Below are 22,331 nucleotides of genomic sequence, written 5' to 3'. Positions count from 1 at the left end.
CGTCTACTTTAAAAAAAGTCATTTTGTAGTTTATTGTGATTGAAAGACTCCCTTTTAAGAGGTAGGACTTAGGGGCAGATTTGTAAAGCAATGAACATATTACCCAAACATTTCATGATATTACCCGAAAAACTGCAGCTGAATTAATCACGGCAACTTAAAGCTTTATTCGGTGCTGTGGCTTGTACAGCATGAATGGGGCAATTGTTTATGAAGCTGGAGATGCCTAGTTACTCCATGGGGATGCAGTGGCTGTTTGGACACAGCTGCTTGTCCTAATTGGATAGGCAGGCAGGGGCAGGTGATCGGCTCCGGACACACAATGCGTTTGGGACCGTTCTCCTGCCTCTGCACACCTACTTGCGTGTTTGGTTCATTTCACATTCACTACTTTATAAATCTAGGCCTTAGAAGAAAGTGAGGCAAATATAGTATCTTTCATTCTAGTCCTTATGAGTTAAAATTATTGCTAAACTTTCTTTAAACTCTGCTGAATGTAACTAATATCATTCTTTATAATAAATGACCATCAATTCCTGCACAACAGCTGAAATGTTAAACTAGATTGACAGTGGGAGTGCATGCAATATCTGCTGAAATGAGCGTTGGATGAAGGTGATTGATGCAATCTCCTATTTGCTGACTGCATTATATGTAGTAGCTGTGGCAGTCTTGGATATTGTGTCTGCGGTCTTTGAGCTTCAACTCTGACTATACATTTAAGACACGGAACTGTTAGGGAGATATGATTGATTGAAGCCTGTATCTGGGCACAAAAAAAAAAAAAAAAAAAAATCACTTACCTCCCCCCCATGGCTTCAACCTACCTATTGTCCGGTTGAAAAACCCATTAATTTGCCTAACTCCAGCGGGGACAGATTATACAGCTCTGCAATACATGCCCACCAATGACCAGTCTTGTCCACATTACCATTGGAGTCTTTAGGACCTGTGAGGACCCTGCTGATAGACCGCTCTTGAGAATATATCATGTAAACACATAAAAAAACAACCTTCCACTTTGAACGAGCAAAGTGATGATTTGGGATGCAATGTGGATCTAGGTGATAACTTGAGACATTCAGGCTGGGTTTTATTTTGACCTGCTGCAGCAAATAACTAGCAATGGTGGTATGATAATGATTATGGAGGGGGGGATTCCTTGGCTGGACTTCAACTTTAAATTGATTTTAAACCTATTTCATATATATATATATATATATATATATATATATATATATATATATATATATATATATATATATATATATATATATATATATATATATATATATATATATATATATATATATATATATATGTGTGTGTATATATATATATATATATATATATATATATATATATATATATATATATATATATACAGTGGGTACGGAAAGTATTCAGACCCCTTTAAATGTTTCACTCTTTGTTATATTGCAGCCATTTGCTAAAATCATTTAAGTTCATTCTTCTTCCTCATGAATGTACACATAGCACCCCATACTGACAGAAAAACACAGAATTGTTGACATTGTTGCAGATTTATTAAAAAAGAAAAACTGAAATATCACATGGTCCTAAGTATTCAGACCCTTTGCTCAGTATTTAGTAGAAGCCCCCTTTTGATCTAATACAGCCAGGAGTCTTTTTGGGAAAGATGCAACAAGTCTTTCACACCTGGATTTGGGGATCCTCTGCCATTCCTCCTTGCAGATCCTCTCCAGTTCTGTCAGGTTGGATGGTAAACGTTGGTGGACAGCCATTTTTAGGTCTCTCCAGAGATGCTCAATTGGGTTTAAGTCAGGGCACTGGCTGGGCCATTCAAGAACAGTCACGGAGTTGTTGTGAAGCCACTCCTTCATTATTTTAGCTGTGTGCTTAGGGTCATTGTCTTGTTGGAAGGTAAACCTTCGGCCCAGTCTGAGGTCCAGAGCACTCTGGAGAAGGTTTTTGTCCAGGATATCCCTGTACTTGGCCGCATTCATCTTTCCCTCGATTGCAACCAGTCATCCTGTCCCTGCAGCTGAAAAACACCCCCACAGCATGATGCTGCCACCACCATGCTTCACTGTTGGGACTGTATTGGACAGGTGATGAGCAGTGCCTGGTTTTCTCCACACATACCGCTTAGAATTAAGGCCAAAAAGTTCTATTTTGGTCTCATCAGACCAGAGAATCTTATTTCTCACCATCTTGGAGTCCTTCAGGTGTTTTTTAGCAAACTCCATGCGGGCTTTCATGTGTCTTACACTGAGGAGAGGCTTCTGTCGGGCCACTCTGCCATAAAGCCCCGACTGGTGGAGGGCTGCAGTGATGGTTGACTTTCTACAACTTTCTCCCATCTCCTGACTGCATCTCTGGAGCTCAGCCACAGTGATCTTTGGGTTCTTCTTTACCTCTCTCACCAAGGCTCTTCTCCCCCGATAGCTCAGTTTGGCCGGACGGCCAGCTCTAGGAAGGGTTCTGGTCGTCCCAAACGTCTTCCATTTGAGGATTATGGAGGCCACTGTGCTCTTAGGAACCTTAAGTGCAGCAGAAATCTTTTTGTAACCTTGGCCAGATCTGTGCCTTGCCACAATTCTGTCTCTGAGCTCTTCAGGCAGTTCCTTTTGACCTCATGATTCTCATTTGCTCTGACATGCATTGTGATCTGGAAGGTCTTATATAGACAGGTGTGTGGCTTTCCTAATCAAGTCCAATCAGTATAATCAAACACAGCTGGACTCAAATGAAGGTGTAGAACCATCTCAAGGATGATCAGAAGAAATGGAAAGCACCTGAGTTAAATATATGAGTGTCACAGCAAAGGGTCTGAATACTTAGGACCATGTGATATTTCAGTTTTTCTTTTTTAATAAATCTGCAACAATGTCAACAATTCTGTGTTTTTCTGTCAGTATGGGGTGCTATGTGTACATTCATGAGGAAGAAGAATGAACTTAAATGATTTTAGCAAATGGCTGCAATATAACAAAGAGTGAAAAATTTAAGGGGGTCTGAATACTTTCCGTACCCACTGTATATATGTATGTATATGTAATACTAACCTGCTATGGTTTTGCACACAGCAGCCCCAATACTCTAATTGTGGCACTTCTGCGGACTCGATTCTGAGACAAAGACAGTGCGGCACAGCCCTGCTCCCTTGTCACAGGCTTTGATTTACAGCACCAGGAGCCAAAAGAGCTAGCAATCTGCCCTGTGAGAACGGAGAGAGCAGAGTGAGTCACTGCTCTCAGGCAAAGTGCTGGATCAAGAATAGGCTCAGGTAAGTATAAGGGGGGGGGGAGCTGCACACAGAATGTTTGTTTTTGTTTTTTTTCCTTAATGTGTACAATTTTTTAAAGGTAAAAAATACCTTCTACCTTTACAACCACTTTCATTTGTGTATTCTATATTTGCTTGGAGTTCAACCCTTGATTGTCCCAGGGACGTGGTAGTGGGAACTCTTATTTTGTCTTATTTTTCAATTTTTCATCCCCTTCAAGACATAAAATGAAATATTTTTCTGGCTTCATATTTGCATGCAGTTAAACCACTGACCTCTCCCCAGCATTTATTCCTGCAGTCTAGCATTAGTTGTGGAAAAACGACATACTTTGGAAATGGGAGCATTGTCCTTAAAACATTCAGAAATACACTTTCCTAAAATAACTTTATATCAAGAGCAGGAATTGAAACGAGTGGGGATTATTTCAACCATTACATCTTATTTACATGGATTATGTTTGCTTTGATTACATTTGTACTTATTTTTATATGAGTATGAGCCCCCGTTCACACTGGGGCGACCTGTGAGGCGACCTGGTCGCCTCACAGGTCGCCGCAGGTCGCCTCCCATAGGGAAGCTGCGGACCCGTTCTGATAGGAGCGACACAAGTCGCTCCGACTCAGAAAAAGGGTCCGGAGCTTCTTTGGGGCGACCAGGAGGCAACCGCCATAGACTTCAATGTTACGAAGTCCGTGGCGGCCGCTCCGAGGTAGCGGCGCGCTGCTCGCACCACGACCTCGGAGGTCGCGGTGCGAAGTAGCGTCGCCCCAGTGTGAATGGGGGCTTAAAGCTTTTTTGTCATATGTTTTCTTTGGTCTAAACATATAAACCATCTGCTAGACCAAGCTAATTGCTGATCTTTCTGCAGTGAAGTGTAGAGATCATGAACATGTTTGTCTCTAAAATATGTGGATATATTTGTTGTTATTAAGAGTTCTTAATTTTTTTTGTTGGGTCAGTTTGGCATTGCAATGTCTATACTGGCTGGTGTAACGTTAAATGAAGTCAAAATCACATTCCAGACAATGCAAATGCCTAGTGCCCAACACGGAGAGGTCTACTGCTTTTTATTTTAAAGTACTGCATATACTCGAGTATAAGCCGACCTGAATATAAGCCGAGGCACCTAATTTTACCACTAAAAATTGGGAAAACTTATTGACTCGAGTATAAGCCTAGGGTGGGAAATACAGCCGCTACTTGACCCATCTGGACCACCATGAGATACAAAACAGGGGATTCATGCAGGAGCTGCGGACGTGGTACAGGCATGGCACAGGAGATGGTACAGGCATGGCACAGGAGATGGTACAGGCATGGCACAGGAGATGGTTCATGCATGGTACAGATGGTACAGGCATGGCGGCACAGATGGTACAGGCATGGTACAGGAGATGCAGTGCTGCGGGCATGGTACAGGACAATCTCCTGTACCATGCCCGCAGCACTGCATCTTCTGAGGAGATGCAGGGGCTGCGGAGGAGTCTCACTTACCTTTCTGCCTTACATTTAAAAATGGCTCTGCCCGGCGCCAACACGTCACTGTGCATGTGCCCTCTGCCCGGGAATAGCCGAACGTGTACGGGCTTTCCCGAGCGACGTTGGCACATGCGCACTGACCAGGGAAAATGTAAGGGAGATCGTGACTCGAGTATAAGCCGAGGGGGGCTTTTTCAGCATGAAAAAACATACTGAAAATGTGGGCTTATACTCGAGTATATACGGTAATTCAATTCTGCAAATGAGCATTAGTGCAACTTTCTAAAAATGCTAAAACACATATGCTACATACAACCCCAGTTCAAAAAAGGTGGGATGCTCTGTAAAATCTACATAAAAACAGAGTGCATTTGCAAATTTCATAAACCCATATTTTATTTAAATTAGAAAACATATCAAATGTATCAAAAACATAATCAAAATCACCTTTTTTCACCTTTATTTTACCCTTATGTCTACTTTCCAAAAAGGGGTAATTTTGGAGGGTATTTGTACTATCCTGGGAAAAGTACAGTTTCACTTCAAAACACATATGCAAAACATATTGCAATCCTATACCTTTAAAGAGATTGTAAAGGTAAAACTTTTTTTTTTTTTAAATAATATGTCTATTTTTACCTGCTTGGTGCAATGGATTTGCACAGAGCGGCATTGAACCTCCTCTTCTTGGATCCCCCGCCGACGCTCCTGGCCCCTCCTCTCTATCCAGTGCCCCCAACGGGAAGCTGCTTCCCATGGGGGCACTCGTGCGGGCTCACTCCTGAGCCCACGCTGCTGCATCCATTGGCACAGACAGCGGGACCTGGCCCCGTCCCCGCTCCCTCGCCACTGGCATTGATTGACAGCACTGAGAGCTAATGGCTCCTGATGCCCCAACAAAGCTAGCGAAACTCAGAAGTGAGGGGAGAGAAGAGCTGCAGATGTGCAGGGCACTGGATCAAATAAGGGCTAAGGTAAGTAAAAAGGGGTATGAGGGGGGTTGCTGATACCTAAACATTTTTTTTTTTTTCCTTAATGCAAGGAATGCATTAGGGTAAAACATGTTGAGGCTTTATAACAACTTTAAGCTGTGCTGTTGGCTGTAAAATGTTTTCCCTCCCTTGTTGGTCCCCTATAGAGCTGTTAGACTAAACTGCATGTGATAGTTGATGGTTAGCAATGTTTGGAAACGTATCCAATGCTGGTTCGATACGCAGAAGCAGAGTGAGATCACTGTGTAGTAGTAGATTGGGTGTTACTTGTCAAAATGTATATCTTACTAGGTAATTGTAGTTTTCAGTATATGTAAAATGATAAAAAAAAGAAACTGTGTAGATACAAGATGATTTCCATTAAATGTGGCATGCATTTAATTATTTAATGGTGTTTTTTTTTTTTTTTTTCTTAATGGCTCTAATCTATCTCAAAATGAAACCGTAAATTCCATTTTGGCATTTTAGATGCTGTGTGTTGCTTTATCACTGGTCTAGATGTAAGATGTGACTTGCTTTGTGTAAAGAATAAAGTGCATTTTCAGAAAAAGAAAAGCTTAAAGAATAAGTGCAGTTTCAGACAAAGGGGTTGATTTGACTAAAGGCAAATAGACTGTGCACTTTGCAGTTGCACTCTGCGAGAGCAGTTACTCTAATGCACCTGTGTCAAACACAAGGCTGGCAGGCCGAATCCAGCCTTCCATGCCATTTCATGTGGCCCTCGCACCTCTCCTACAGCTGTGGCAACCCCTCTCATTTCCACCCTACCTTTTCTCAGCGGTCAGCAGCAGAGAGGAGGGGAGAACTCCTCCACCAGATCCTGCGCTTCTCCATGCAGCTGCGGAGAAGTTCATCTCTGCCACCCCCTCTGTCTAAGCAGTCAGCAACAGAGAGGAGGTCAGAATTCCTCCTACAGATCCTGCGCCTCTGTGTATTATTATACAGGATTTATATAGTGCCAACAGTTTGCTCAGCGCTTAACAAAATGAAGGCAGACATTACATTTACAATACAATTTGGAACAAGAGGAATCAGAGGGCCCTGCTCGTTAGAGCTTACAATCTAGCCACAGCACGCTCTTGTCTCCACCTTCCAAGGTCTCAGCATTCAGCAGATTCCTGCAGCTGACTCCAACCCTCCTCTGGTCCTCCTCCAGACCCCACACTTGCTACTTCCCAGCGCCGCCTCCGGCTTCTTCCCAGGAGCAGCACATAGAAGGGGGGGTGCACTGTATGTAAGAGAGGGTGAGGGACTCTTGACTTCTCATGTAAGGGGGTGTGCTCTGGACATCTATTCTTACAGACACAACTGGCCCTTTGAGTGAGACCATAATGCTTATGTGGTCCGAGATGAAATTGAGTTTGACACCTCTGCTCTAAAGCTTAGTAAATGAGCAGAAGCTCTGCTGACATCCATCATCCAATCCTGTGCAAGCAAAAATGCTGTTTTCTTATTTTCCTTGCATGTGATTGGGTATTCTTTGTAAAGTGAAGGTTTACCTCATTTACTAAGCTCCAGAGCAACTGCACTTAGAGTGCAACTGAACTTTGCAAAGTGCACAGTCTATTTGCCTTTAGTAATTGACCCCAAAGTGTGCTTACTCTTTTTGCCCTTGTGCTCTGACCAAAATCATTGCTCCCCTCCACAGATCTGTACTTATTGAGATCCCCTGCATGCGGCCTTCGGGATTGTATCCATCCCGTGCTGTAAGATTTCCGCTGCTGGCTGTCCCTGTGCTTTACAATCCCATAGACTTCTAAGGGGTCGGGAGAGGACTTGGACAAGTGCAGCCAGATATGGTGGTATTTAATCGCCGAAGATAGACTTAGCAACAAAGCAAGTCACATCTCACACCTAGACCCTTCCACATACAGGATTGGTATTAAGTAGGGATGATTTTGTCACTGTTAGTGCAATGTAATAAGGAAGCTGTAACACAGGCTGTAGTATTGATGTTTTTGTTCCTTTTGTAGGTTTCCCAGGCAGCAGCAGAGCTCCAACAGTACTGCATGCAGAATGCCTGTAAAGATGCTTTGCTGGTTGGAATGCCAGCTGGAAGTAATCCATTCCGGGAGCCCAGATCTTGTGCACTTCTCTGAGGATGCTGCACTAATCACCGATGTGATGTAAGTAAGTAAGTAAAGCTAGGAATTCTTATTGTAAATGCTAACCAATATAAATATTTAAAGCTGAACTAGAAAACCGCTAAACAAACAATTGAAAATATATATTGTATATGAGAGCTGCTTTGCCTTTCAAAGGGTTTGTAATTCTGTACTGCCAGTCCTGAGATTTACAAAGCCAAGCCCAACGGCACACTAATGCTGGCGACCTGACTTTCCAATGCTGCAAGTTAAAAAGCTTTGGTCCGCTTCCAAATTGTGGCCTATTGCTGGACAGGGAAGGAGCAGCAGCAGCTCATCTCTCTACCCACACTGCCCCTTGCACATTGGCATATTCCTTGTAAGAAAAAGCAGCACATGCAGTCGGCTCCTAGTGCTGCTCCACCTTCTCCCAGTCAGAGTTCTGCTGTATCTGCTCCTGTGATCTTATTTAACTCCCGTTAAAGGCAAATTCCTGGATGGAGAAAAAAAACCCTACCCACACATACCCGCTCAAGGAGTTGAATGCATCTTGGGTCTATTGGGAGCTGAAGAAGATGTATTACTTACCTTAAAGTGGTTGTACATGCAGAAGGTTTTTTTATCTTAATGCATTCTATGCATTAGGATAAAAAGCCATCTGTGTGCAGCAGCCCCTCTTAATGCTTATCTGAACCCCCTCTCGATCCAGCGATGTCCACGACTGTCACAGCTGACCAGGACTCCCATCCTCATTGGCTAAAACTCAGCAGCGACGCCATTGGCTCCCGCTGCTGTCAATCAAAGTTAGTTAGCAAATGAGGAGAGAGAGGGGACAAGGCCAAACCCCAGCTCTGTGTCTGGGCAGATACATGGAGCTGTGACTTGGCTCGGGTTCCCCCATAGCAAGCTGCTTGCTGTGGGGGGGACTCAAAGGGAGGGAGGGGCCAGGAAAGCTGAAGAGGGACCCGAGCAGAGGAGGATCTGGGCTGCTCTGTGCAAAACCAACTGCACAGAGGTGGTATGTATTAGGGATCGACCGATTATCGGCAAAGGTTACCGATATTGTGGATATTTTGGGAAAGTGCTTATACCAGAGTGATGCCTGCAGCTAGAGACATCGCACCGGCATCCATAGCTGACGGTCGGCTGTCTTGTAATGACAACGGCTGTCATTACAAGGAGCGGGAGGGGAGACCCGGACCAGTTTCCTCAGGCACTCAAAAAAAGTACTGTAGTCTTACCGTAGATTACACGGAGGGAGCATGGGAGGAGCGGGAGTGCAGAAGGCTGGAGGGGCGGAATTAAGTTCAGCTGGTGAGGCGGAGCTGAGTGGAGCTGGATGGCAGACGGCTAGAGACTGAGGCGATCAGAGCCGAGTGCCAGGACACCGCCGAAGACCCGATCAAAGCCGCATTCGGCTCTGATCGGGTCTCCATGTAGAAACCCAGAAGTGATGTGATGACATCACTTCCGGGTACTCTGCGCCAGTTTAAAAAATATGACAGCATTCAAAACAGCCAAACTTGGCTGTTTTAAATGCTTTTAAGTGCAGAGGAGGGGTTTGGGGTCTTTTAGACCCCCCAGATCCCTCCACAACAGTACCTGTAAAGTGTAAAAATAAAAAAAAAAACATTTTTAAATGTACAAAAATATCGGCCGATACCAATATTCAATGGCCAAAATATCGGTATCGGCAACGAAAATCCGATCGCATTTGATCATTAGTATGTATACCATGTTTGTTTTTTTTATTGAAAAAAAATTGAGACTTTACAATCACTATAACCCTCCTCCATTGTCCTCTTCTCTCTAGTGCTCTAGACTGTGATTCCTCAGCATATTCATATACAGTGCAGGACTTTCAGCCCTACATTTTACATGGAGGAGGCACATGTGCGGCTGTGGTCATGAGCACCTTTGCGGGAGGGCTCATACATATAGGAAGGGAGCTTACAAGAACCAGGATTAAAAAAGTAGTATTACTTATTTCTATATCCCTAGAGTTAAAGAGGAAGTCCACGCCAACACTAAAATCTCTAAATCTACCGGGATCCACGATCTAACACTAACCTATCTAGCCCTGTAAAGAAGAAATCGCTATATATATACCTTTTTTGAAGCCGATCCAGTCTGGTAGCACACTGAGCTGTTGGCGGCTTCATTGTGGAGGGTGCAGAAGAGGCAGCCAACAACGGAAGCCCCATAGTAAGTCTATGGGTGACGTCACTTCCCATTAATTTCCCATCCATTGTCGGCTGTCTCCTCTGCAGAGCTTCCGCCACTGGAGACAAAAAAGGTATGCATACTGATTTCCTCTTTACAGGGCTAGATTGGTTAGTCTTAGATCATGGATGCCTGTAGATGTAGAGATTTTAGTGTTAGGGTAGACTTCCCCTTTAATGAGTAGAACACCTCTGCAAGGGTAATTTTTTTTCTTGTGCCCATGATTGGGCTTTGTTGACGGAGCTAAATATTTCTTGCCATTGCCATGACCCACTGCTAGAGAACAACCCAAAATAAGATTCATGACAATACAGTACCACATATGTGTTCATTATTTGTATCTGTAGTAGGATCACAAGACAATAGTGCACATTATTTTTCTTTCATTCTACCTAAACATGGTGACATTAACACAGGCAATACCACTTGCACTGACCCTAAAACATTAAAACCTCCAGACAGTTTTACCCCTTTCATGACCAGAGCATTTTTTGCTATTCGGTACTGTGCTACCTAAACTGGAAGATGCTTGGCCATGCATCAGTGTACCCAAGTGAAATTATTATTTTTTTCCACACAAATAGAGCTTTCTTTTGGTGGTATTTAATTGCCACTGGGGGTTTTTATTTTGTTAAATAAACTAAAAAAAATACAGAAAAGTATGAGAAAAATGTTGCACACAAATAAACTTTCTTTATACATTTAGGCCAGAATGTAGTCTCAAACAATTTAAATGTACCTGCGCTTAGGAAATTGCAATTTTATGTCTTATTATCCTGTGTGTGCTTATTCCAATCTAGTGAAATGATGAGCTGCTGCTGATAAAAAGGAAATAGGTTCCTAACTTGATAGTATAATATATGTATCAGCGCTGCTATCTATATAGAACAAAAAGTGCTCAGTATTAAAAATTAGTAAATCGATAGATATATCTAAAATTAAATTGGTGTATCACACTACCTCGTGTATGTGATCCTACAAATGGTAACAATTGCATCAATATTTAGCCTGTGGCTAAAAATTATAAAGTGTGACCAGGTATTAAATAACTAAAAATATAAAGTGCAATCAGATATTAAATAAATATAAAGTGCAAAGTGAAGAGCCAGTCATAACCGCATGCACTGGCTGAATAGATTGTGCCTTGTATACAATCTCTGAATAAATGTGCACACAATAGCATATACTGAAAATAAATAAATATTTGCAGTGCAAACAACCACACAGTGCCAAGTGGTGAACCAGTCTCAATATAATATGCTGGTTGAATACTGTGCCATGTGAAACAAAGTCCTGCAAAGTCCTTAATTCCAGCAATCAATTGCAATGACGTCACTCATAAATGTGTTGAAATTGTGCAAGGTGCTCCACTCTGTGCTCCCCTCTTTCGTCCCCACTCACCGGACAATAAGAAGGTATGAACACAATATAACATCAGCAAAGGGATGGCTGCTCATACACTCCTATAAGGTCTGCCCCTCCTGGGCTCCGGGACTTCTCCAAATCATTAGCTCCCATAAAGGCAATTACAGAAAAAATAATTCTTCATAGTGTAGTAGGGCTGAATGATAGTCGATATGATATCGTTCTGCGGACGTGGGCGATATTCATATCGCCGAGGTCACGATATTTTGCATAGGCAGGCAGGGAGAAGTCGGGACTCGGAGGAGGACTCACAGCCGTCCCACACTTCAGCGGTGAGCAGCGCGCCGTGAGCAGCTGCACAGCGAACCAATCACGCGTGCCTGCACACCTGATTGGTTCGCTGTGCCGCTACTCACGGCGCAGGGCCGGACTGTATGAATGGCCGCCCCCGCCTGTATGAATGTATCCTCCAGTGGCAGTCCGAGCTCTCTGGGACGAGCATAACTTGCAGCCAATAGGAGGCGAGCTCTCCGCCCTGAAGAGGAGTGCGGACACCGAGAGAAGAGCCAGGAAATGCGGAGTGTCCGAGTGATGCCTGCTGTGCTGACCCCCACACCATGAAATAAAGTAGCCGGCCCCGCTCCTAGCTATTACACAGCACGGCCAAAAACATGCTGGGCATGTACGTGCCAGACAGATTTTCCCTGAAGTCTTCCCAGGTCCAAGACGGGATGAGGCTGTACACCAGCAGGAGAGTGAAAAAGGTTTGTGTCCAAGGGAGGAGGGCAGAGAGAAGGAGAGAGCCGGGGTACAGCTGGGCAGAGTGTGGGCAGTGGAGAACCGGGAGGGGAGATGCCAAGTCTACACTATGATCTCCTGCAGTGCTGCGGGCATGGTACAGGGGATTTTTCTGTACCATGCCCGCAGCACTGCATCTCCTGCACTATGTCCACAGCCCTGCATCTCTTGTACAATGCATGCAGCCCTGCACAATGCCTGCAAGCCTGCATCTCCTGTACTATGCCCACAGCCCTCCATCTCCTCTACCATGTCTGCAGCCCCTGCACCTTACCCGCTGCCCCTGCATCTCCTGCACCATAACTGCAGCCCCTGCATCTCCTGTACCATGCCCGCAGCCTCTGACATGTTCTTCTGTACCATGCCCGCAGCCTCTGACATGTTCTTCTGTACCATTCCCGCAGCCTCTGACACGTTCTTCTGTACCATGCCCGCAGCCTCTGACACGTTCTTCTGTACCATGCCCGCAGCCTCTGACATGTTCTTCTGTACCATGCCCGCAGCCTCTGACATGTTCGTCTGTACCATGCCCGCAGCCTCTGACATGTTCTTCTGTACCATGCCCGCAGCCTCTGACATGTTCTTCTGTACCATGCCCGCAGCCTCTGACATGTTCGTCTGTACCATGCCCGCAGCCTCTGACATGTTCGTCTGTACCATGCCCACAGCCTCTGACATGTTCTTCTGTACCATGCCCGCAGCCTCTGACATGTTCTTCTGTACCATGCCCGCAGCCTCTGACATGTTCTTCTGTACCATGCCTGCAGCCTCTGACATGTTCTTCTGTACCATGCCCGCAGCCTCTGACATGTTCTTCTGTACCATGCCCGCAGCCTCTGACATCTCTTGTACCATGCCTGCAGCCCCTGCATCTCCTGCACCATAACTGCAGCCCCTGAATCTCCTGTACCATGCCCGCAGCCTCTGACATGGCTGTCCCAGGTGTCCCTTGTAAGGTAATTGTTGACTTTAGCCTGGATTAACGCGTCTTTCAATATCGCAATATAGATCGTTGAAAAAAAAATATTGCAATATATTTTTTTTCCAATATCGTGCAGGCCTATAGTGTAGTATTTAAAGTAGAGTATTTATTAAATAAAAGCAAACTCAGTTTAAAATTGTATAATCCCGCTTTTCCTTCTCGTGGTGAACGCCGTATACCGCTTGCAATCCAAACACCAGAACCGGAAATGACGTCAGACGTACGAGTGTCAGCTTGAGGTCAATTTGATAATGCCAAGATCTCTCTATATCCAGATTATTTCCCTTAAGTACAGCAACGCCGGCGGTTGTTCACTGATATATGAAAACGTCTTAGGGAGCGTGGACTGAAATATAGTCTCCTATACCCAAGTAGGCTTAGGATCATTGATGGGGATACCACACGCTACTTTGTGGCGGCGGTTACCTTTTTGGCATCCCGCTAAAGGTATGAAGATTGCTGTCCTGCTCCTAGGTTTCTCTCTTTCCACTCTACATTCTGCATGATTTTTATCCTGCTTTATTTGTGGCTGCCTCTCCTCATACCTCCTCAATGGATCGACATTTCTGCATTGCACAGCACCCCATCAGCATGTTATCCTGACTGTCTGCAAGATACTATGCCTGAAAGCCAAGCACTTCAACACAGCACACAAGATTCTGCTTTTCGTTTTTCCCCTTATTTACTTATCCCTTTTTCCTACTGGGTTGGTTTTTAAAATACCACTATGTGCATACTATGACCAGAAACGCTAAAGACCCACTAACTAGCCTGTCTTGGAATGTTAGAGGGCTTAACTCAAAATATAAAAGATCTCTGAAACTGAACATAAGTGTTCAGAAGGTGCATAGTCGCCCCTATGGCCCTTATAGCCTAAATGGATTAGCCATGAAACTTCACAGAAATTTATCCTCCAGCCCCCCCCCCCCCCGAAATGCAGGAGTACTGGGAACTCAATGCTGGGTCTGCTTCTCCAGAGGTAATTTGGGATACAATTAAGGTGACCAGGTCACTATGTATCTTTAATAGCTGGTAGTAAAGCCGAGCAGGAAACACTGCCCTCCACCTTGCAAACCGGAGTTGAGAATGCCTCTGCCCAATATTCATCCTCTCCCACGACTGAAAACTTTGATCACCTTGCTGCAACTTGTAGGGTGCTGCAAGGTGCGTGTAGCGGAGGTCACTAGACTAGGCATTCAATCTCGGACACAAGAAAACTTTGAGTTCAGGGATAAAAACTGTAAACTCTTGGCAATGCTGGCCCAAAATGACAGGCCTGTTACAATTATTCCAGAAATCCTCACTACTACCGGAAATGTGGTGAACTCTCAGGAGGACATCCTGGTGGAATTCACCAAATATTACACGAAACTATACACTACCAGCTTACCGCCAATTTTGGACCCAGCCACCATGACCCCTATATTGGACAATCTGGCATTAGGCTGGCTTTCAGACTCAGAAAGGGAACTACTAGTTGCTGACATTTCCCCAGAGGAAGTCACCCTTGCAATACATTTTTTCCCAGTGGGTAAGGCCCTGGGGACTAATGGTCTGCCAATCGAATTCTACAGAGAACATGCTGAAGTACTCGCCCCTAAGCTGGCAGCTTTATATAAAACATGCTTGCTCTCTGCCTCCCTGCCACACTCCATGAAAGAGGCTCACGTAGTACTCCTACTCAAACTCTCTAAGGATCCCAAATTATGTGCCTCATACAGGCCCATTGCTCTCCTAAATTGTGACCTGAAAATCCTTCCAAGCTGCTGACTACCAGATTAAACAAGGTCATTAAATCAATTCCGATCAAATGGGATTTATGCCGGGCAGGTCTACACATGTGAATATTCACAGGCTATTTTCCAACATATACGCTCCCCACCACAACCAAGGTACCAGAACGATTGCCACCTTAGATATGGAGAAGGCCTTCGATACGGTAGAGTGGGAGGTGATGCAGAGGATGGGATTTCCGCTGTGTTTCATAGCATGGATCCAAACACTGTATGCAGGCCCCCTGGCAAGTATCCGGATGAATGGCCTGGCGTCTGCTCCCTTTCAATTGTGGAGAGGTACAAGGCAGGACTGCCCTTTCTCTTTTCGAAACCCTCTTACCCTGGCCATGGATCCTATAGCCGAAGCTCTGAGTTTCCCCAGAGTTTTGTGGCCTTAGGCTGAGGTGGCTGGAGGAGAGGGTGGCACTATATGTCGATGATTTATTGTTCCTTAATGATGCCGGTGCCTCTCTACAGGGAGCTCTCCAGGTCATGAACCGCTTCTCTGCCTTCATGGGCTTATGAGTAAATTGGCACGTCACTTCTATTCCCAGTTGACGAAGGGGCCAAGTCGTCCTCCTCTACAGCCCACCCACTACAGTTGGTCGAGCGATTCACGTATCTAGCGATTGTGGTATCTAGACAGAGTAAAGACTTTATTGAGGACAACTTGGACCAGATCTTGGCTGAGATCAAAAATAAGCTGAAGGCATGGAGTAACCTTCTGCTGTCCTAGATTGGACGCATTAATCTCCTTAAAATGAAGGTACTTCCCAAACTCACATTTTTTTTAGAAACTCCCCACAATGGCTGCCAAGTACTTTTCTTTTATTCATCCAAAAGTATTTTCTTGTCATTTCTATGGGGATCTCAAACGTCTAGGTACAAATATACTACCCTTATTAGACCATTTGATAGAGAGGTTTGGCTGTGCCCAACTGCTTCAAATATTTCTTGGCAACGCAGCTTGTTCCCGCCCACTGGTGGTTGCAGCTCGATTTAACTAACCCCTTGATAGTTCTGGAGGCGGCAATTGTGCAATCTCTAGAGGCCTTATAGCACCTCCTATTCAGAGGACCGAGGTCTCCTCATCCTCTTACTCCCTCCATGCACACCACAATTCGGGCTTGGAAAGTGGGAATAGCTATGGAATTTCTCCCTCACACCAGTATGTCCCCTCAAACCCCTCTCTGGCTTAATACCACGCTCCCACACTTCTATTCCTTCCCTGAACCACAGTCCTGAGCGAAATACCAAATGAAAACAATGGAGCATATTAAGTAATTCGGATTTATCCCCCTTTAATCTTCTTCAGTCTAAACTTAATTTCTCTGTCGCTCATTGACAGACGTAGTCCTCCTTGATTAATATCAACTCTGGTTATACTGCCCTCTACAGGAGTAGGACTAGACAGGAAAGAAAACGTTCTGGCCACACCCTAGGGGCAGTCCCAGAGGGTATATCCTCTCACTTCCTGCTACAGCAAATCAGTTTTTTTCTGTCTAGTTAGGAGTAAGGACCTAGATTCCTTGCTAGGATCTTCGGTCCTGGCAAGATTTTTTTTAGAAATACTTTTTTAGACAGCTTTTTTTCTCCAGTGTTCCTGTGAGATCTTCAAGCAAGTACGCTGAAACTGGGCGACGGGCTGGATGTTGAGATCCAGTGGTCACCCCAGTTCAGCCTACGAGCGCGTGCAGGCCATAGCTCCGCGCTGGGTCGGCCGCGACATAGTCCCACTGGACGGGGACTGACCCTGCGAGTTAAACGTCTCGCCTGGACGCCAATGACCAACAGAGTCACGGCGTCCGTATTGGTCGACAGCCCCCCCACCCCGGTGGAGAGGGGTTCTGTCAGGAGTTGGCGCCCGCCTGGTTCCGGTATGGTGAGTAGAATGTTCCCCCTCTCCCCCTGTCGGGTTGTTGGTGGACGCGGGCCCCTCTCTGGGATGGTCGGACACTCGGTTTTCTGGGTCTCCCCTCTATCCTATAACAGGTCACAGATCCCCCAATTTGAGTGTGATTTTTGTGAATAGAAACCAGGAGGCTTGGTTTGGGAGCTGACTATCTAAAGTCACTATATGACTGTAAGGGTGACTGAAGTCAGTGGCAGACTACTAAAAGGCATTACTATTGAGGTATAGAGGTATCCTACCTGTCTAGTGTGTACACAGGCCGATGCCTATGCCTGAGTTACTGCAGCCACAGATTGCCATCCCTCCAGAAAGCCGGTCACTTCCACAGGCCACACAGCCTCCCGCTGGCCGAGGACACCTCCCGCAGGCTGAGGCACTTCCGCAGGCCGCACAGGCCGAATGCACACATCCCGCAGGCCGCTGCTAGCTTGCAAGCCGCCGCTATCCTACACAGGCCGCCGCCATTTTCCTGCAGATCGCACGAGGCCGCCATGTTGGCGTAGCCTCGTGTCTCCAGCATGGGGGCGGCCATGTTTGAGGTGACCAAACACCTCGTGGAGTAATTGGGAGGCGCCGGAAGGCGTGTAAAGGGGCGGAGCCGCCTCCTTGCCCCAGGGAAAGCAAGCCAAAGACTTCCTGTCTGTAACAGACAGTGCTGGAAGCAGGTTGATAAGAAACTTCTGTGCATCAGGTGAGCCTTGGGGTCTCTCTCTCTCTCTCTCTTTCTGAGGGGTCCAAGCAGGTAGACTGAGGGGCGCTACTGCGCTGGGGGACTAAGTTTTTAAAAAAAAAAAAAAAAAATGTTTTTTTCTTGCAATTTTTTTTTTTGTGTTTGCTGGCAAGTGTCTTGTTACATGAACCCTGCCACTCATGTATCCCCACCTGATCCCCTCGGGGTGGCCGCAGGACCCTCCAGTACCCCACTTGTGATGATGCATTATCAGCAGTTTTGGAGTCTTTGGTATCCCGGGTGGAGGTAGCCTGTCAGGGACGGGGGTCAAGAAGAGCGACCCCCGCCTACCCCTATGTCATCTGATACTTCAGATACGGATTCTGAGCTTGTCATTGCTGGGAAACCTTGAATCTTGAGGTTACACCGGCAGAGGTAGCTGAGACTCCTATTCCTTTTTTGGTACTAGCAAGCCTACCAAAATGGTGAAGGGTTTCCCTTGCCCAAATGGGGTCTTCCGTAAACGAGCCCCTGCTATTTCCAAACGCATTGCTAGGCGCTATCATTTTGAGGAATCCCTCATTACAAAGATGGACGGTACCACCAATAGTGGACTCACCGATTTCCAGACTAAATAAAGCCACTGTTATCTCGTTGGATTGACAGAATGGGCCCCACCCATCTCTAGGGTGGGGGGACGTCTTCACCGGTTTCCGGATCCAGGGCTTTCCAGAATCCCAGATAAAGAGGTTCGCAAGGTCATATGGTCGGGATACAAGATCGAGTTTCGATCACTTCCACCGGTGCGATTCTTCCCTTCCAATATTCGACATCCCCGGGTCGCTTAAAAAGCTTTGTGGGGAACAGCTTGATGCAACAAGCAGTGGTAGTTCCCATTCCTTGGAAGAGTTCTAGTCGAACCATAGGCGTGCGCACAGGGTGTGCCGGATGTGCCTGGGCACACCCTAATCACCTAGGGCACATTAGCATGATCGCTCTGTTTGCCAGTGAGGAGATGGGAAAGATCTCCCTCGGACCTGCTCTGCCATAAGAGAAGTGCCACACACTTCTATTTTCACTTTGCCAGCAGGGAGAGTAATGTATCGGGGCCATGTACATGTAGGCAAACACATGCATGTGTATTTAAACTTTGGGGTGCACACCCTAATGCAATAGGCTGCGCACACCTATGAGTCGAACCTGTTCACAATGCCCAGGAAAAAGGGCTAGGTGCGTCCAATTCTGGTCTTGGAAGAGATGGAGTCCATCCATACAGTGGTGGCCTCCCTGCATCAGGGGGATTTCCTGGCGTCCATAGACATTTAGGATGCCTATCTTCATATCCCCATCTTCGCAGGACATCAGCGTTTTCTTTGCTTTTCCCAAAGATCATCCCTGGTTCCCACCAGGAGACTGAACTATCTGGGCCTAATTTTGGATACATCCTTGGCAAGAGTGTTTCTCCAGGCGGAGAAACTCCAGAAGATTCAGTCAATGATTCGGATGTTGCTGTCCGTCAACTGGCTGGGATTGATGGTCGCCTCCTTAGAGGCAGTACCGTTTGCCCAGTCTCATACCCAAATTCTCCAAAGAGGAGATTCTTCTCATATGAAATCGGAATCCCGATTCCCTGGACAATCGGATCCGATTGAGCGAGCAGACCAGGGAGGCTCTGGTCTGGTGGCTTCGGTCTCCGATGCTCAGCCAGGGGAAGTCATTTCTTCTGATAAATTCCAGGTTACCGATAAAGGTGTTGGAACTGAGAGCGATCAGACTTTGTCTGATTTACTGGACCGAGCAGCTCCAGGGCAGTCCGGTTCGGATCCAATCGGACTATGCCACGGTCATGACTTATGTCAATCACCAAGGGGCACCACGAGTGCCCTGGCGGCCATAGAAGTGGCCAACATTCTTTATTGGGGGAACAGTTGTTCCAGTTCTCTCCGCGATATTTATCACGGGGGTGGACAGGCAGATTATTTCAGCCGTCAGATTCTGGATCAAGAGGAATAGTCTCTTCATCCAGAGGTATTTCACCAGCTGTCCCTTCATTGGGGCACCCCGGATATGGATCTGTTGGCAGGTTGGCTCAACCGGGCTCGCGCCCGCGATCCTCTAGCGTACGCAGCAGACGCGCTGAGAGCCCCGTAGGGGAAGTATCAGCTACTGTATGTCTTCCCCCCCTCTCAAGTTACTGCTGAGATTTCTCCGCAGGATAGAGGTGGAGGGAACTCCAGTTATCCTGGTAATTCCGGGCTGGCCTCGTCAAGCCGGGTACGCCGACTTGGGCAGGCTAATCGCAGACGCTCCTTGGAGACTTCTTCTCAGGGAGGATCTGCGGTCTCAAGGACCGATCTTCCATCGTGCTTTACAGTCGCTGGTTTTAACGGCCTGGTCATTGAGACCCAGGTTCTGAAGGACAGGGGATTGTCAGCTTCAGTTATTCCTACTCTAATTAAAGCAAGGAAAGCAACTTCTAGCAAATTCTGTTATCGCACATGGAAGACTTATATTGCGTGGTGTGAATCGTTGGGATTTCCCCCACGTACCTATTTGGTGACCCGAATTTTGGCTTTTCTGCAAAAGGGGGTTGAGCAGAAACTATCCTTGAGCACTATCAAGGGTCAGGTTTTCAGCGTTAGCAATCTTCTTTCAGAAGCCGCTGGCTACTCATTCCTTGGTGCGGAATTTCATTCAGGGGGTGCGGCACTTAGCTCCGCCAGTGCGCGCGCCCTTACCGCCCTGGGATCTTAAATTGGTTTTGTCGGTTCTGCAGAAACCTCCCTTTTAAAATATCAGGGAGATTCCCTTGCTTACATTATCCCAGAAGGTGGCCTTCTTGGTGGCTATCACTTCTGCACGTAGGGTGTCAGAACTGGCTGCATTATCATGCCATTCCCCATATCTAGTGGTTCATAGGGATAAGGTAGTTCTTCATCCGAAGCCATCCTTTCTTCCTAAGGTGGTTTCAGATTTTCATCTGAATGAAGATATTGTGCTACCTTCCTTGTGTCCTAAGCCCTATCATCCTCAGGAATGTGCGTTGCATTTCTTGGATGTAGTTCGGGCAATCAGGGTATAACTGAAGACTACGGAATCGTTCCGTAAAACGGATTCACTTTTTGGGATCACGGATGGCCCCAGAAAGGGGTTGCCTGCGTCTGCCGCGACTATCTCCAAATGGATTAGACAGACGGTGGTACAGGCTTATTCTATGTAAGGGTCGGAATCCTCCGTTCCCTGTTAAGGCGCACTCTATTCGGGCGCTTAGTGTTTCCTGGGCCTTCCACCATCAGGCGTCAGGGGTCCAGGTTTTCAAGGCGATTACTTGATCGTCGGTTCATACCTTTACAAAATTTTATAAAGTTGATTTGATGGCATCGTCGGATGCCTCATTTGGCCGCAAGGTTTTGCAGGCCGCAATTTGAGGAGACCGTTGGTCTACCTCGAGGGTTTGTTGGGTTTTTTCACTTAGGTCTCATCTTTTTGCTCGATGAGTCCTTGATGCTTCTGGTTGGCTCCGGTTGGGCCTTCTGGATTTTGATTTCTGTTATCCCACCCCTCATTTGTGGCACTGCTTTGGGACGTCCCGAGTTGATATTAATCAAGGAGGACTACGTCTGTCAATGAGCAACAGAGAAAAATGGATTTTTGTGAAATCTTACCGTAAAATCCTTTTCTCTTAAGCTCATTGACAGACGTAGTACCTGCCCCTCTGTTTTTGAGTTGGGTTGGGTTAAATTCTCTAAACACTGCTTTGTGACATAACTGATTTGCTGTAGCAGGAAGTGAGAGGATATACCCTCTGGGATTGCCCCTAGGGTGTGGCCAGAACGTTTTCTTTCCTGTCTAGTCCTACTCCTGTAGAGGGCAGTATAACCCGAGTTAATATTAATCAAGGAGGGCTACGTCTGTCAATGAGCTTAAGAGAAAAGGATTTTACGGTAAGATTTTACAAAAATCCATTTTTATCCATGCATTACCACTTTAGATATATCAAGTGTCACTTGCCTTTGGATGTCGGTTTCTGAGTCAACCAATTTCCCTCTCCTATTCAGAGTTGGAGGCTATCCTTCACGTACCAGGTCTAAAGAAGCCTACCTTTCAATTATATGGATGCCTGTCTGTGGCGGCTAGTCTCGAGTTATCCTCTCATGTCCAGAAATGGACTGTAGATATCCTGGGACGAGATGACGATGACTGGAAGGAGAGTTAGGACTTTCCCTTTTCCTCCTTAGTCTCTGCCAGAGATAAAATGGTACAATTTAAAATTCTACACAGAGCATACTATACGCTGCACAGGCTTCATAAGATGTCTGCCTCACAGTCTCCAGCTTTGCTGGAGATGCTCAACCTGGGACTTTTTCCACATCTTTTGGACTTGTCCAGATGTGAAACAATATTGGCGTGAGGTTCTAGAGGTGATTAACCACCCAACGCATAACACCGTACCATTCGATCCAAAATACTATTTGCTAGGGCTGGTGGAGCAGCTGGTAGAGACGGTAGCGGAAAAAACCCCTGATCAACCTTTTTATTACTTTATGCCCGCAAAGCAGTAACCATGTGTTGGAAACAAGCATCCCCCCTACAATGTCTCTTTGGATGCGGCTAATCAACTCCAGTTTTCAGCTCTATAAGGCCTCCTACGTCAATAGAGGGTGCCCCGGTAAATTTAAAAAAGTCTGGTCTTGCTGGATAGAGGACACATCTACAGCGGCATTAAAAGAGAATACACCGGCCGCGACCCTCCAGGATCTCCATTCTATCCGGGAAG

The 22,331-nt window shown here is 46.1% G+C and overlaps 1 protein-coding gene across 1 annotated transcript in view; it reads left to right on the top strand.

The window, feature by feature from the left end:
• GNG10 (G protein subunit gamma 10) overlaps nucleotides 1–7,866 on the top strand; it is a 53,489-nt gene extending 45,623 nt beyond the window's left edge. Inside the window, exon 2 of the mRNA XM_082270656.1 lies at nucleotides 7,719–7,866. Within this exon, the coding sequence (XP_082126782.1) occupies nucleotides 7,719–7,844 (126 nt within the window). The 3' untranslated portion in view covers nucleotides 7,845–7,866. The remainder of the gene's footprint in view (nucleotides 1–7,718) is intronic.
• Nucleotides 7,867–22,331: the final 14,465 nt, after the last annotated feature.

The sequence above is a fragment of the Pelophylax lessonae genome (genome assembly GCF_965119305.1).
Source record: "Pelophylax lessonae genome assembly, chromosome: 1".
Lineage (NCBI taxonomy): Eukaryota > Metazoa > Chordata > Amphibia > Anura > Ranidae > Pelophylax > Pelophylax lessonae.
The sequence above is the reverse complement of the archived record's forward strand: the minus strand, read 5'-3'. Positions and strand labels throughout refer to the sequence as shown.